The sequence below is a fragment of the Atractosteus spatula genome, chromosome 1 (assembly GCF_055471065.1).
Source record: "Atractosteus spatula isolate fAtrSpa1 chromosome 1, fAtrSpa1.hap1, whole genome shotgun sequence".
In the NCBI taxonomy this organism is placed as follows: Eukaryota; Metazoa; Chordata; class Actinopteri; order Semionotiformes; family Lepisosteidae; genus Atractosteus; species Atractosteus spatula.
In genome coordinates, this window is record NC_142706.1 from 38,400,029 (window position 1) to 38,416,625 (window position 16,597).

Here is a 16,597-nt window from a genome sequence, read left to right on the forward strand (position 1 = left end):
AGTTAAGATTTGAAAGAGTTCAGGGAATGTGACTCTCTTATATCCTTAGGGATAGAGTTCCAGAGCTTTGGGGCATAACAAGAGAAGGTCCTGTCACCCATAGAGTGTAGACAGGTTAGGGGAAGAGATAGGAGACCAGGGTTAGAAGAGCGAAGGTTACAAGGTGGGGAGAAGGTCAATAGTAGCTCAAACTACTGAGGTGTCAAGCCATGCAGAGCCTTATATGTGAGCATGGGGATTTTGAAGTCGACACAAAACCTGACAGGAAGCCAGTGCAAGGACTCCAGGATAGGAGTAATGTGTTCACTTGCACTAGATCTGGTCAGGATTCTGGCTGCCAAATTGTGGACATGCTGGAGCTTGTTCAATGTGGATTTAGAAAACTCCAGCGAGTAGAGCGTTACAGCTGTCAATTCGGGAGAAGACAAACAAATTGATTAATTTTTCAGCAACAGCGATAACATTGGACATAGTCTGTTGATATTTCTGAGGTGAAAGAATGATGTTTTGACAATATGTGGCACAATCAAATATCATCTCCAAGTTTTTCAATTTTGACTGAAGCTCAAGTACAGAACCATCCACAGATAGGGTTACAGCATTGGCTTTACAAAGTTGATAGGGGTGCCAATAAGCACGGCTTCAATCTTGACAGTGTTTAGTGTCAGGTTTGGTATGGATGTAGATTTGAGTATTGGCAGCATAGAAATTATATTTGAGGCCGTGCGATCTTAAAAGCTGACCAAGTGGAGACACGTAAATGCTGAAAAGTTAGGGGCCCCAATATCAAGCCCCAAGAAACGCTAGACTTAAGTCCAGTTTCAGATCTATACCCATTAAGTGACAGCGATCAGTAAAGTAAGACTTGAACCATTTAAGAGCGGTATCAAAAACTCCAAACACAGTCTCAAGACGAGAAAGTAAGATATCATGGTTAACAGTGTCGAAAGTAGCACTGAGCTCAAGAATGAGAATAGAAAGAGAACCAAAATCAGAAACTATTAGAAAATCATTAGGGACTTTGACCAGAACAGTTTCTGTGCTGTGAAGTTGTCGGAAACCAGATTATCTTTTTGGTTCTTAAATTCCCACACAACCCTAAGATCTTTATTAAGAAAGTATGAAAATTACTGGAAAATTAAGCTTACGTTTCTTACTGGGAACATAATTTTCAGGTTTATGATGTACCCTAACAAAGGAATAACAGCTGTCCATGGCTTCTAATTTTGAATTCATACACAAGAAGCAGAAATACAATCCCCTTAGCATTGTTCTACTCCTTGGTACTGTCAAAAAGCAAACAACAAATATTCATATTCCTTAAATGCAACGTGTTTATGGTTTTTGCCCATTTAAAATATTCTGTCATTATCATAAATCCTTTTCCAAATACATCATACAATAAACATTATTAAGCAACGTTTCAAACAGGAAGCACTGGATACAAGGCAGGACTACACTCTGAATGGGATGCCTGTTCACAGTGTGGCAAAGACCGATGCCAATTCACCTAGCTGTCATGTCTCTGGAAGGTAAGAGGAAACAAGATCACCTGGAGAAACCCCACATGGACAAAGGGAAACCACGTAATTTCCAGATAGAAGGTGCTACAATTCAGAACCATATTCATATCACTAGTTTCTTAAAGCAGGACCGAGAGAAACTTTTAATTGCACCATAAAGGATCTGTATACTTATATTCACTGCATTCCAAAACATTATTTTTTGGGAAATATCTGGACTAAACTGCTATAAGGAAATAATACTAGTTGCAGATAGCTAAAGGCTACATAAATCAGAAAAATAACTTCAATTAATATTTTATGTTTTATTTTCTTATTAGTCTGTGCCCCTTCTTCTACAAAATGACTTCATGTTTACTTATTATAAATATTACTCATTAAGCATCAGTGCTCTATAACAATGTGTTGGCATGGATCTTTGATAAGAACTGGTATTCCTAGATGCCGGACAGATGAAATATAAATCTACATTTAATTACCAAATGCATTTTTAAAATTGATCCAGAACACTGGAAGCATAAACTTGTCATTAATGTATCAGGTAATGTGATACAGCTGCATGATGTCAAATTGGTCTGAATTTCCCTAGTTGGCAACTCAGTTTGTAAATTAATATGGAAAATATCATTCACAGTTTATAGCAATTACAAGGCACAGTGCTGACTGCCGAAGCACACAACTGTAAATCGTTACTGCAAACTTGAGATGAACAAATATTACTTTCTTGCCCTGCTCTTGTGGTTTGAGAAACCCTTGCAAAATAACACTGCAGCAAATGCTGTCTTCATTCTAAATCCATTTAGTTTGTGTAATAGCAATATGCTATGGTTTTGCAAATCCTTTAAGAAATTTTTAGCAGTCTCTCCTTAGTATTTGAAATTCTTCAGCTCGTTCTTAATTAATTAATTCTATGACTGACTATTAATCATTCAATCATAATAGTGAAAGACTCAAGAAAAAACAAAGAGACAAAAAAAACCAACAAGCATATTTCTAAATGACCAAACGGTTAATAAAATGTTTTTAAATGGCCTCGGAAATGCTTGTGTTTGTGTAATGAACTCCATGATTCTATTCTCTAGCTTCAAACAGCAAGGTCAAAACACTGAATGTTTCATAACATAAATAGCAAAATAATACATGCTAAGATGACTTCCACAAATTCAAATTCCTAACTTACTCTTTGTGATTGTTTTGAAAAGAAATCAGCACACTCCCTAAGTTCAGCCTGGGGTCAGGCCTGAGGACAGAGCGACTTGGAGAGCTAAGCAGCCTACAGAATGGCTTTGCTCCATACCACAGCCTTCCCACAACAGTCAACACAATTGGTAGACTTGCATGAGGGAGCCCAAGGGAATGAGAGGGAGAGTTCAGGTCAGCACCAGTGGGATTCAGCAGAGGTTAAGACAACCCTGTGCTAACTCCTTTTATTATACCATATCTAATTCCAATAAACACTTAAACCAGAGGTTAGACCAATCCAACTATGAAATTTCCATGCTGACCAGTTATACACTTTGCAGGACCACAGCTCCAACCAGGGTTGTCGAACTTTGCATGAAAGTAAATTACAGTATGAGGCTTGAGAGTTTCTTCTAAGCAGAAATGGAAAGCTGCACTAACAGAGCAAATCTTAAGATCCCCGCTTGCACATCATCACAACTGCTTTACACAAAGTTGATGGGGGGAAAAACAACTTCACAGGAAACGAAACACGCTTGCGTACCCTTGGCACTTGAATAAAGAATACAGGTTAAAATTTGTTTTCGATAATTGAACCCGATATACAGCAAAGCTGAAACGCAGTCAAAGTGCTGGCTGTCTTAATGTGTCTGCAGAGTCTCAAAGGTGTCTTTGAAGCAGCAGCACCCGAAGAGCTGGGAGAAGTTCAGCTAGTAAACAGATGGTTTAAATCGCTAAGAGCTGAGGTGGAATTATAATCCACGGACACTCCGCTCCTACAGGACTGGAAAGCCCAGCATTACATGGTTAACCATCTGCATGTTCCTATAGATCAAAATGGATATTGCAACCCTTGTACAATTAGATCATTTATTTAAGCCAGCAATGAGAACACTGCATTTTTAGTCAAGAAACTGAATGGTAGTTATTTGTAGGCATGTCGGTAGGCATAACTGAATACTACAGTAACGCACCAGTCACCTACAGGGAGTACAGTAAGCAGTTTCTTAATTAGTAAGGTGCTTTTTAAATTCCTGTTGATGGTCATATTAATTTTAAAATTTCAAAGTCTTCAGTAAAACCCCAGTAAGGAGGAAAGACCAGAATATTACAGTATTACGGAAGGATACTTCCTTTGCATTGAATGTTGTCTTGATGACACCAAAATAAAGCCTAACTGCAATTCAAAAATGCACAAAAGTCTTCTTTAGATTGTGTAGCTCCTTTGTATAAAACACCATTTCTTATCGCTTATCTTATTTCTCTCTTGACCAATTTAAAATAATGTGCACTTACACACTGCCCTTAGAATATGACTATTTGACCCACAGAGGCACTGTTCATTCGAATTAAGTACACTGGTATTTTATTACTTTTTCTTTGGCATTATCATATCCACTTGTTGTTTTTCCAAAAGGCTGTGGCACTTCAAACAACAAAGCAAAAGTAATTTCAAATTCCGATAATATCATATGACTCCAGAATGTGACATCACATACAGTACAGTAATAATATGCAGCCACAACAATATTATGTTTTTACAGTGTACGGTAAATATTATTCATCAAGTGTTTTCTGATGCGCTTGCTTACACTGTGCAGCTATTCTTCCTCATTATTCTCCTGAAAAGGTTATGCTACAATTAATTCATAAAAATTAATTAATTAAAATCCATTGCAAAACAATACAAGAATGCAAGAGCCACAAGGAAGGATTTAGTTTGGCAAGTAAGGCATTTTAGAACACATTTTCATTTTCAATGGTGATATGTAGACTCACTTATACAGCAGAGCTTTCACAATAAAAAACTTGAGTGAATTACCTTGCAGTGGGGGTACAGCAGTCCAAACTAAATCTAACCCAACAACCTTCCAGTCTGGAATCTGGAGTTCTAACTACCATTCCATCTTGCCGAATATGTTAAAATCAAATCATATCTGATCTAGAACCCTTACCTCCAGCCTGGTTCTGTCCACATCCCTTGGCAGTTTCACTCGAGCTCTGTTTGTTACTGCGAGAACTTCATAGGGGTAAACCTGGAATTGCAAAAACAGACTCTTCAATCTTAAATAAATTGAAAGAGATACACTAGTGCTAAGCTTTAAGTTAAAAAAAAAAGACAAATGGTCCAACATTTTCAGACTGTACAAGGAGGCCTTGAGCACTCTCTTTCAGGGAATGTAGCCAGTTTGTCTCACCTTGTACTCTGAAACAGAAATGAAGGAAAAACAAAAGTCAGAACAATTTCATGAGTTAATTAAATGTCCTTAGTTGCTCATTTAAACCTGAAAATAAACTTAAGATTAATGTACTGTATAAGAGAATGCTGGAAATGCATTATTATTTACGATTACTGTAAATATGCATTAGCACAGAAAACTAAATGTCCGTCTGGTATTAAAACCTCGACTTTTGAAAACCCTTTTACAAATTGCCTTAATCAGATTCAGAGCAATGTGAAGTATAAAGGTATCTGAAAAATGAAGTATGAAAATACTAAGAATGACCATGCGTCATTATCCATGACCATTCATTTTCCCTGTGTAATTTGGGACTGTGGAACAGCTCAGAATTTCCATAGAAATGACAAGAGTCTTACCTCTCATTCCCCAGCTGGAGTACTGCTCTGCTTCATATGAAGTGAGGTCTGAGGCCTGGGCAAAGATATAATACACGTTTTGCTTAAATCAGATATACACAGTACAGTACATCAGAAGGATAAAAGGCTACATCCTGTACCATATGGAAATAGAGTGACTGGAAATTTTGTAAGTGGTTGTTTTTGGAATATTTGACTAAAATTAGACTTCAAAAAAATCTATGGTTTCATTGTATACAGTTACAGTTCTAACATATGTATATATGTCAAATGAAAGACTTCATTTTCATGCATTTTTGAGACAAATATTTAGTTTCCACTCTCAAAAAGCTCTGGTCATGCTTCGCTATGCGATATGGTGGGCCTTTAGGATGAAGAACAGTCATTTGATAAAAATCAGGTGACAGACTTTGCTCTCTCAGAAACTGCTGACTTTGAAAGCATTTGATACAGCAACTGATATAGAGAAACAAAAGTCTACTTGTATCAAAATCTATACCTTATTTAGGTAATGACAATTTGTTATAATAGTTTGAATAAATAAGACTTTGTAAGCCTTGCAAAAATACATTTCAGAACCTCCTGTATTTTTGAAAGTGGCTTTTGTCTACTGTGCTCTAATGTGTATTTTAACCTCAAGAAAATGCTTTTTGTTACAATGTCAGGAAGAAAATTATGACAAGGAATACATGTATTTTCATTTGAAAACCAATCCCTGTTGCAAACAAGAAACATTGACATCTAGTGGAGAGATGCATTTTTACATTTCAAACATCTCTCAACACTGATAAGCAGAAATAAGAACACCAGAGGCATAATTTCATGATTGACCTCTTAAAAATGACATATATTTAAATCAAAATACAGACAGAAAACAGATGTTACCTTGAAATTACAACATTCTACAACAATACAAAATGTTATTTTTAAAAGCAGGCCTCTATGGGGTCTTCAAATGCAGCATTTAAAACAATTATGGTATTTACATAGTCCTAAAGAAAGCTGACATCACAGTAGTTAAATACAAATTTTAACTCTTTAAAACATATTATGGAAATACTGAAGAAGTTACAGATGGTAAAAATCTGCCCAACTGTTACCTATTAAACTTTTGCTCAAGTCTCTGAGCTTTTATCTTGTTCCTATGTACTGAAAATTCACTGACATTTATTGAAAAGCACCATATGAGCACAAGAATCAATAGCAGTATAAGATACAGTACCTATATGTTTGGTTAAAAAAGGTATCCCCCTCACATTTTAAGCCTTATTTTAGGTGGTATTGTGTTTTCTAATATGACTCTGGAATATTCCTGAATCTCTGACCAGCATTCAAACCCTTTAATATTTTTGAAGTACATATAAGTACATATTAGGCTATATTTGGTAACAGTTTAAGCAACAGGCTTTAATCCATCATGTTTTTACTTTGTTCAACATGAGGCGCTGAGAGGTGGCTTTGCGAAAAGGCCACCATCTTGACTCAAACCCAGGCCCAGTGGTGTGGCATTGAGCCAAGATGGCCACCTGATCCATCTAGAACCTGCAGAATGAGGCACAGCTGGTCTGAATGAGTAATTACTGTAGCTCTCAGGGGGAGTGAGATTCCACATGAGGGAAAGGAGCTGCTGGGATAGGCTTTTGCATGGAAACTGGCAAGCCCTTATGACTAATTTAGAGGCCCTATAAGACCAGCTACAGAGTGAAGAGTTGAGCTGAAATGATTACTGAAGTGAAAATTGTGATTGAGTGACACTGAGACAATCAAACTGAATACTCCAGTGTCTGGTGATTAATAAAGACAGAGACTGAAGGGTAAGAGAAAAGATCCAGTGACTTGTATGAGTAGAGCCAAGTGTACCAAAGTCTAAAAGGAAGAGGAACGTGTGAGCTTTCCCAGGTAGGAAATACCATGGAAGAGTTAGGATCCCAGAGGAGGTCCTATAGACCTGAACAGGCCACTTCAAACATGTAAACCTAAGGTGACACACTGGTAGTGTTAGGATTGTGGCGACATGTGTCTAACTAGATATCCTAGAGAGAAGATATCTTAGATCCTAGCTCTGGATATCAACATCAAATTAGTTTGTTCTGCATTTTAACAAATTAGACAGAACATTCTCAGAAATCACAGACGGATATGCTCAGAAATGAGCATTTAATAAAGATGTGATCTTTATTATATATATTAATTGAGATCACAAATATGTGATCCATACAGACCTGTTTATTTTGTTAAAATGTAGATTTTACCAATAAATAACAAAACAGATGATGTTTTCCATTTCATTCCTTGGCCAGAGTGAATTAAAACTTCAAACCACTTAATTAAACGCAAATTACAAACTACGTACTTGATGTTGGCTTTTTCTTTGCCAAAGGCATGTTTCATCTATATCATTGGACGTTTGATTCAATCCAGTCTCTTATTAACTCAGTTTTTCTACATTGTGTGACATTATAAGGCAATGCTTATGTTCAAATTAAACATCAAAAACATGCACTTTTTCCAGTTTTTCCAGACATTAGTTGCAACATCTGTCAGGATTCAGGGTTTTCATATTGCTGACTCACTGAGAGAGTTATGCAAATTACTGCAAAATGCAAATTGCTTTATAAATAAGATGTGCTGATCTTGCACAAACACTGGTCAAACTACTCATGATATGTTCAGAAACAGCATTTACTGTACATGACAATTCTACTACAGGTGACCAGGAGTAGACAACAGTGCTAACAAAACCAAACTATAAAAGGCAGTCTCTGATACCACGTCTGTAAGCTAACCAGACTGATTAATGTAATATTATTACAGTTTAAATAGGGACATTAGTTATTATATATTTTAATACAGAACATGTTTCAATTAAAATATGATTGTGTAGTAGGCTGAAAAACGTGTTTTAAATGAGCCATACCAATCTTATCAATCTTAACCTTTGATTTCTTTGATTGTATTTAGCTATTGGAGCAGATTTCTCCAAAGAAAATGAAATAAGGTCAAGCCAGTATGAAACAGTTAAAAGAGTACATTTCTATATTATAAGTAGTAAACAATTTCGAATCCCACAATGCTATTTTGTCTTCTTAATAATGGGAAGAGCAGACAATATTGTGTACAGTATCATCTTGGGCAGTTTATGTATGTGTGACAGCCTACAAATGAAAAAGAGCAAACCCTGAGAACTGTAAGAAAACATAGTGTGTCCGTAACACAATTTTTTTTAGACAGAATTTGCAAATGATACTTGTTTAATAGGTTGGCTGTCTGCTACAGAAAAATGTGGGTACCTGGTTCTGAAGATGTTTCGCTCTTGCCAGATGAAGTGAATGAGGGTGACTCTGAACAAAGTTTAATGCAGCATTCCCACAGATATCACTTCAAAGTAATAAGTCAGTGTGGAACCCACATGCAGCTGTGTTTGCTTTCAATACATGTGTTACACCACAGGCTACATCTGTATTCGAGTTCTACAGTATATGATGGGATCTCATTACTGCTCAAGGTGTGCCCAATTGCAGCACAAAACATTAATCATGGCTTAGCATTATTAAAGCTTTCATATCGGTAACATCTGTCTGTATTTGTCCAATACTGAAAGAACCTTGAACTAATCTTTTGAAAGCTAATGCACTCGAGGTGAAATGAACAACACAAAAACAATGTGTCATGCTGTATGTAAGTGTTCCTGTACATAAATTAGTGGATAGCCTTTTTAAAAAGAATGGTACCAAGAAGTTTGTATCTAACTATATATACTGTATATTAAAAAGTAGTCCTGAGCAATTTTGCTATATGAACACTAAAAATAAACTGGGTGTTATTATGTAAAGGTTAAAAGGTTAAAGGTTATTTATTTACCTTGTGGATTCCATTTCTACCATACCCAGGTAGGGAGGCTGATTTAGAATAAGGGAAACCTGAAATTTAGATAAAAAACAAGACATCTTTACATGGGACATTTCAACATATTTACTCAAAGATAGACATTTACTTCAAACCTCGGAGTTCCACTCCTCCAATTTACCAGCCTGGCAGTTGCAATACCAATTATATTTATGCATTATTTGAAATATCTTCTTTCATTGATTTCATGAATATAAGGTTAAATACTCCTGTGTATCCCTCCCTCTGTACTGTCTTGTTAGACATACAGTAGCTGGCACCTCTGCTTTTCTCCTATTCTGCAGTAGTTTGCTAACTGTGGTGTTTGAAAGCACATCTTTCCCTCTTCATCTCCTGCATATTCTGAAGATCAAACCCTTTGCCTTTTTAGCCAAATGAGACTTTTCCTTTTAAAAAAGATCAATATATGTTTTTAAAATTAACAGCAACCATTAGTGGCAGCAATGTTACCAACTTGCAATGTAGGCTGGATTGTCAGAACTGGGACGGGAGATCTTCAAGAAAGTGAGTTTGTTGTCATTACTGTATGTGGTGTTAATGGACCAGTAGGTGGCACTTTTGTTCTGGCCCAAAATTCCACTCCAACGCCCCAGTATGGTGACTAAGGACACTGTTCTTCGTTTGGATGAGAGGCTAGTGATATAAAATCTAATTATTCATGACATACAGAATCCCTGGGTTTGGAAAGGTGCTTTATATTATTTAAATAATAAATTTAATATTATTGTTGCAAAGATCAGGAGTAATGCAATTATATCTCTACTATTATTCAGATAATTGGGAAAGATATCTACAAATATTGAAGAATGAAATAGCAAAGGATCAAGATTCTTCAGTACTTCACAATTAAAAATCTTATTTTTATCTTATTGTGAGATGATGACCTCTACTTACTGGGCTGGGAGGAATCAATGGGAAGACTGCAAGTGGACGTTCTTGGGTCGATATCATCTGAACCAGATCTAGCGTCCATCTCACTCTTTAAAATCAACCAGCTTGTCTTCATCTACGTACACATGACAAACACCAAATAAATCAAATAATCAAATAAAGCTTTTGAAAAACATATCCAGGACCTGTTTTTGATCTTCTTCCCGTTCACAATACAGCATGAACTGTTTTTTGCATCCCTTAAAGTGTTCTTCTGAAAGAGCTAATAGAATTCAACAGATTTTTCTTCCTTGATTAAAATGAAGATAAAGCCCATAAATGAAAATAAGCATTTATATATACCATGAAAACTTTTTAAATCTTTTATCTTTTAAATAATCTTTTAAATTATTTTTCTTTTCAGAAGTATTCAGAGTATTATTTTTTTCCCAAATAAACTTACCTTTCTGCTGTCTGCATCATCTCCATCCTGCCAAGATGTCCTTAATACTGCAAAACAGTATCAATAAACATTTTTTCAATTGTATGCTGGTTAATAAAACACTCATTTCGAGCTGCTGAACCTCTCAATCCTTTTTGGATCTGTGACATAAGAGAGCAAAAACAGCCAAGTTTCAGATGTGAAAAATAAAAAAGCAGTGCCTCGTGCAATTTCTTACAGACGGACAGGTTTTTATGATGAATGATAACTGTAATACCAATGATATTGCTGATTAAAACCTACATGTTCCCAGAGCTGAACTGCTATCTTAAAGATCTGCGGTTAACATATTGTTCAGTGATAACTTTAAAAATGTTAGATACTCAGTCCTACTTCACCATGAAACATGTTGGATTACTGGTTTATTCTCTTGTTCTGTTCCATGTGGAAACTGTAAATCAATAAAAACGTTGAGATCATTTTTATTGATTTAAAGTAACACTAGTGGAGGTACTGTGGGTATATCAACCTCACTTCTACTAGCATATATGCAACAATGATTAATACCCCTATCTTCCCCGATACTGAAAGGGGACATTCTGTTGTTATACAAGGGGGCATCCTTCTCGTTCTGATCTAAAAGGAAATGTAAAAATAAAAAAACTAAATAGACTTCAACATTAAACTTGGGTTGGGTCACAATCCAGCTTTAAAGGGCAGTTTGTAAAAGGAGTTCTATTTTTTTGCATGTCTGCAAACAGAAAAGAGACACAGAAAAAAGAGACAGATATGAAAAAAATGTGTTTAAATTACCCAGACGTATGCTGAATATGACATGAAGAGAAGCAGCACTGCAAAATGGCAAACAGAAGTCATGCTTGTGTCACGTAATAAGGTTTCAAGCAGGTTTTGATGTTAATTCACATGATTCACGATAGAAACCACATAATCTGTCATCTTTCAAGCTGCCTATTTTTGGGCCACAGAGATAACATTTGTAAAGTGCTGAATACAAAGAAGTCTAAATTATTTGTAGTAGCTTTATTGTTGAAATTCACAATGACCAAGACATAAAGCACTCACTTTTGACAAAAAACATCTTACACAAGATATTACAGAAAATATTATTTTAATATTACTTTAAAACATACTGCATTAAAGGGCTTTCCTAATTTGTCTGTTACAGTATATGGGGATAGTTTTTCACATTTTTAAATGTCTAGTATATCTACTGAAATAAAACTTGATGGTATAGCGAGAACTACTACACAACTTACAAAATGAAGGTAACACTGTGTCTCACTGCCTGAAGAAAAACCTTAAGTAACCGACTGCAATATATATCATATATCACCAAATGAAGGAGACAGCAGGCAAATAGGCAAAGGCAAATAAAAAGAATAATTCAGCCACCATAAAAATAATTTAAAAATAACATTCATTGGACCTAAGCAGTAACTGGCTAAGCATGCAGATCATGCAGAAAATTGTTAAAAGGAGAGTGGACTGTACCATGCTGTTTGTAGATAGGGGGTTTTCTATAGATATTATCTTTTGTCCTAGTGTCTGAAGATGGAAAGAAAGAAAGAGGATAAAAACAGAAACAGACATAAGTCAAGGCTACAATCTTCCAAAGGCACAAAGGTATATCTTTATAGGCAGTGAAAATCAGCCCTTTCTTCACAAGCCAATGCTTGAAAAAGGATGAATCTGTGGGATACTGATTCTTTCATCATTCACTTTGAAATCAACAGTTCTTTAAAATAGGAAACAACCTCCTTATTTTAAAAATCATTCTAATGCAGAAGTAAACAACCAAAATCACTTGTTTTACACTGAGCACATAAGTACTGTAAATATAGAAAGACAAAAAAGTTCATTATTCAAATTGCCTTTGTTACTCATTTACGCTTTTCTTTTCCTACTGGCAGTTCGGTAGTATTATCACATTTTCAAAACAAAGATCACTTATTGGAAGGCATACTAAGAGGTTTTTTTTCTATTATGCAAAATTCATCCATCCATTTCCTAATGACTTCTTCCAATTCAGGGTCACAGGGAAACCAGAGCCTATCCCAGCAAGCAATCGGCGCCAGATGGGATACACCCTGGAGGGGATGCCAGTCCATCACAGGACAGAAAGACACCACACACTCACACCAGGCCCAGTCTTCTCAGACGTCAATTAAACTACCAGTACAGTAAGTCTCTGGACTGCAAAAGGAAGAGCACCCAGAAGAAACCCACGTGAACTCTGGGAGAACATACAATCTCGCTGCAGATAGCTCCCAGGTCTGGAACTGAACCCAGGACCAAGAGCAACGAAGAAGCAATGTTAAACACTGTGGCACCAATGCAGTTATTGTCACTTGGAATTTTGAAAATACTAAGGTCCCAATGGACAAATAGCCACAACACCAGTGCTAACTGGTATTTCCATCTACATGAGGCTCAATGCTCATTAAACTCCTCTCATACCGTATGTTCATTCAGATACACATTTTTCACAGTTCACATTAATAAAGGATCAAAAGGTAAAATGAAAGAGGATATACTGTAAATCCACAGAGAAGGATGTTAAATAATATAGGCCTCTTACGGAAGTACTGTATTTAACATTGATTTTCCAGAATTTGTTATAGTTTGCTAGAGTTTGTACACAAAAAACACCTTAGAGAGAAACTTTAATGCTGTTTTCAAGACATCCTATTTTCTAAAAAAAAAATAAAACATTTTCAATATTATTTTAAAACTATTTTTACAGGCTTCTTCACAGTATAATTTTGGGGTTCACTTTATTCACTAAAATGAACTCAGATTAAGGAATACACAACCTGAGTTCACTAATGATAGTTATGAGATTTGGAATTGAAGATAAAGTTTCTGTTTAAAAAAAAAATCTTTCAATAGCAGGTTATCTAAAACAAAAAATTCATACTTCTTTAAACATTAACATTTCATTTTTTAAATCTTAAGTATTATTTCTAATTAGCCTTCCACATGAAAGGGCATATTTTACTGAACACAAGAAATCCACAAGAAATCCTGTAAAGAGTGGCTTTTACAAAAATTCCAGTTGCTTATAACAATATAGAAAGGACTTTGCCTTTCTTGGCAAGGTCCTTTCTGTAGTTTCTGGAACTTCACACAATACAACATTAAAAATTTATACTTAAAAACTACAGTTTTCAAGACAATAGTAGTGCTGCTGATGCTTATAATTTACAAATTGTGTTCTTTTTGAATTAGAATAGTCACAGCTGAAGGTAAACATTTGCTTACCCTGCCTTGTCTTCAGCACATCTTAGTTTGTGCTACAGTATTTCTTATCGCCACTGAACATGAACTGCATGGGCTATATGAGAAACACTCCCAGATGTCATTTACAAAAGGAACCGTTTTCCATTACCGCACGTTAGACTTTCGGCAGTTTATTTTTAAGTTTAAAAAGTTAAAGAAAGATATAATGTTTTTTTCAAGGTATTTTTCTTCGATTGTGCCTAGTAACAATTTCAGGCGATGCACAACCGTTCTGAATAAATGTACAGATGGTGAAAATACAATTTCAGAAATCACAGATATGTATCCCTGAATGAATGGCAATAATATCAGCAAAGAAAAGATAAGAGCGTACTTCTGTTCATAAAAAGCACAAGAAAAATATCATTTACAAAAATGAAAGCCTGCGTAATCATGGGAATAGCTAACAATTTCAAAATCCTTCTGTGGAATCCAAAATAACTTCCAAAAGTATAAAAAGTTTTTTTTTTCATAGTCACAATAGTGAGAAGATTTATGACAAAAGTGCTTTTTTAGAGAAAAAAAAAATTTTTGTGGACACTTTTATACCTTTGGCGCTGTGGCAGGAGGATGTATTACATGAAGGGAAAGAAAAAGCACGGAGCAAAGTGTAGGGTTACAGCAAAGCCATGAAATCCTACCTGGTATATGGAAATGCCTGGGCGCTTGCACATAGGAAGGAGATTTGCTGTCTGAATATGCAGATAAGCTGGGGGTACTCCGACCACTTTCACTACCTCCAGGGGGAAGAGCAAAGAAAGTAGATAAAAGAAAATGGAAGGCAAAGTAGAAGAGTTACAAGCGTTTCAAGCTGATATATGAGCCAACTTGCTAATCCAGCCTCCCTTGAAGAATACTCATCAAATCTGACAAATTTTAGGAAAAAAAAAACATTTTCTCTTGCAAATGCATAAGCTTCAGAAGATCCATTTGCATGGCTTCCATAGTGTCTGGTTTGGGCTTCTTTGCTTGTTTGGCTTTGACTGCATCACATTTAACATTTAACTGCGTTTATTTAATTCACATTCAATTTACATGGATGTGCTAGGGAAGCACAGAAAACATTTGATTTGAGAAATGCCTACTGATAGCAGTCCATTTCTCTAACGATACAGTTTGGATTCTTTGCTTTGACAATCCTGCTGATCTTTATAATGAGCCACGGAGTGCAGAGCCCTTTTTTTCATCAATAACATTTAGAACATTTGGGTTCCAACATTTAGAATTAATTATCAGAAAGTGGTGATCACTTAGGCTGGATTATGAAGTCATTGCCACCTTTCATGCCCTAGCTTATGCATCAATGTGTAAGAAAAAAAAGGGAAAAAAATAAATAATTATCCAACAAGCACACCCTCTCTGCTTCCTGCACAGGACCGTGATGTTTTAGCACCGCAGTAAAATGAAGGCAAATGAAGTCATAGAGTGCCTTTTGGTTAGTAAAGCTTTTCAAGTTAAGCGGGTGCCTCCAATATCCATCGGAATCTATGTGACATCAGCAAATGCCATACTAAGCTAGTCGAAACAAAATAAAAAGAAAATCTCCTAGCCCCAGATGGATCGTGGTTTTGTCTTGCCACAATGGGAATGGGCTGCATCATTTAGTTACTTCATCGCTGCTGTTAAATGTCTTCAGTATTCCTTCACCTTTTCAAACGTTTTAGGAATTGCTGAATTATCTCTCCAGCATTACAGCTTCCTGTACAAAAAATGCCTTATTTTAAACACTGAAATATCCACACACAGTATACTGTTCTTGCTTAAAGCTGTATGAATACAGTTTGTCTGCATATAGAGAGATGACAAACAGGCCAGTTTGGACAATCAAATGCAGATGAGCGAGCGCACTTGTGGCAAAATTCCAGACTGCAATCAGGAACATCGGTGATGAGCTGAAATAAGCGGTGGCCCAACTGGGGCGGAAATCAGAGAAAAAGAATCCCAAAGCCCTCCATGGCGCCAGCTGTGAGCAGAAGTGCTGATCTGGAGCAGCAGGCACGGGCAAGCTATGATTGCACAAGACATCTGACATCTGCCTCTCCCCGCTGAAGGAAGCCCACACTTGATGAAAGTTTAACTTCCCTTACCCTAACAGAATAGACCTCACCGGGTGTAAAAAGATTCACTCTTAATTAGCTTTGAAAACTGGAATTTTTTACAGAAATGGCTAAATAACCACCTTTGAGGCAATGTACTTTGCATCTGTTTTTCTTTCCTAATTTTCAAAGCCTGCCTTCCTAAAAAGTACTGAATTGATCTTGGTGAGTGTGCTTTTTTTGTCTGGAGGGCTTTCAAAGCTTTCATGTTTTATAAAACCATTTATCATTTTACCCACTACAACTTAAAATCCCTGTACACAAAGTCTGTACAGTCTGCATCATTAAAAAATAAATGATAGATATGACAATAATAACATCATAATAAATCAAATATCTTTGGAATATGAAGTGATTATGCATACGTACAATATACACAGTAAATTGAATAAATTAACCACCCAATGTATGTGTTTTTTGACATTTTAAGAAACTTGAAATAAACAAATTATACCCATGTATGTCACCACAATTCAGATTTTCACTGAAGCTTAAGTAACTGGTTTAGCATATTCAGCTCATCTTAGCCCTTTTGAATAAGACATGTTTTTCTTTACAATTTTGGACAAAAAACAACACCCTCATGCTTTTGTTATGCAATTCTTTCTCGACTTCTAGTTTAGAACCCAATGGGCACACACAAAAAACTCTGTACATAGGTGCTGAGTAGTACTGTAAT

General features: G+C 36.0%; 1 protein-coding gene across 10 annotated transcripts in view; it reads right to left on the reverse strand.

The window, feature by feature from the left end:
* Positions 1-16,597, reverse strand: part of ablim2 (actin binding LIM protein family, member 2) — a 105,157-nt gene that overhangs the window by 8,894 nt on the left and 79,666 nt on the right. For 9 of the 10 annotated variants that reach the window (XM_088907154.1, XM_088906906.1, XM_088906653.1 and 6 more), the window contains 7 exons: positions 14,464-14,559; positions 12,035-12,088; positions 10,544-10,590; positions 10,105-10,216; positions 9,166-9,224; positions 5,305-5,359; positions 4,749-4,911 (listed from right to left, as the gene is read on the reverse strand). In XM_088907154.1, the coding sequence (XP_088763280.1) occupies positions 4,877-4,911; positions 5,305-5,359; positions 9,166-9,224; positions 10,105-10,216; positions 10,544-10,590; positions 12,035-12,088; positions 14,464-14,559 (458 nt within the window). In that variant the 3' untranslated portion in view covers positions 4,749-4,876. The other variant, XM_088907303.1, reaches the window with a different exon arrangement.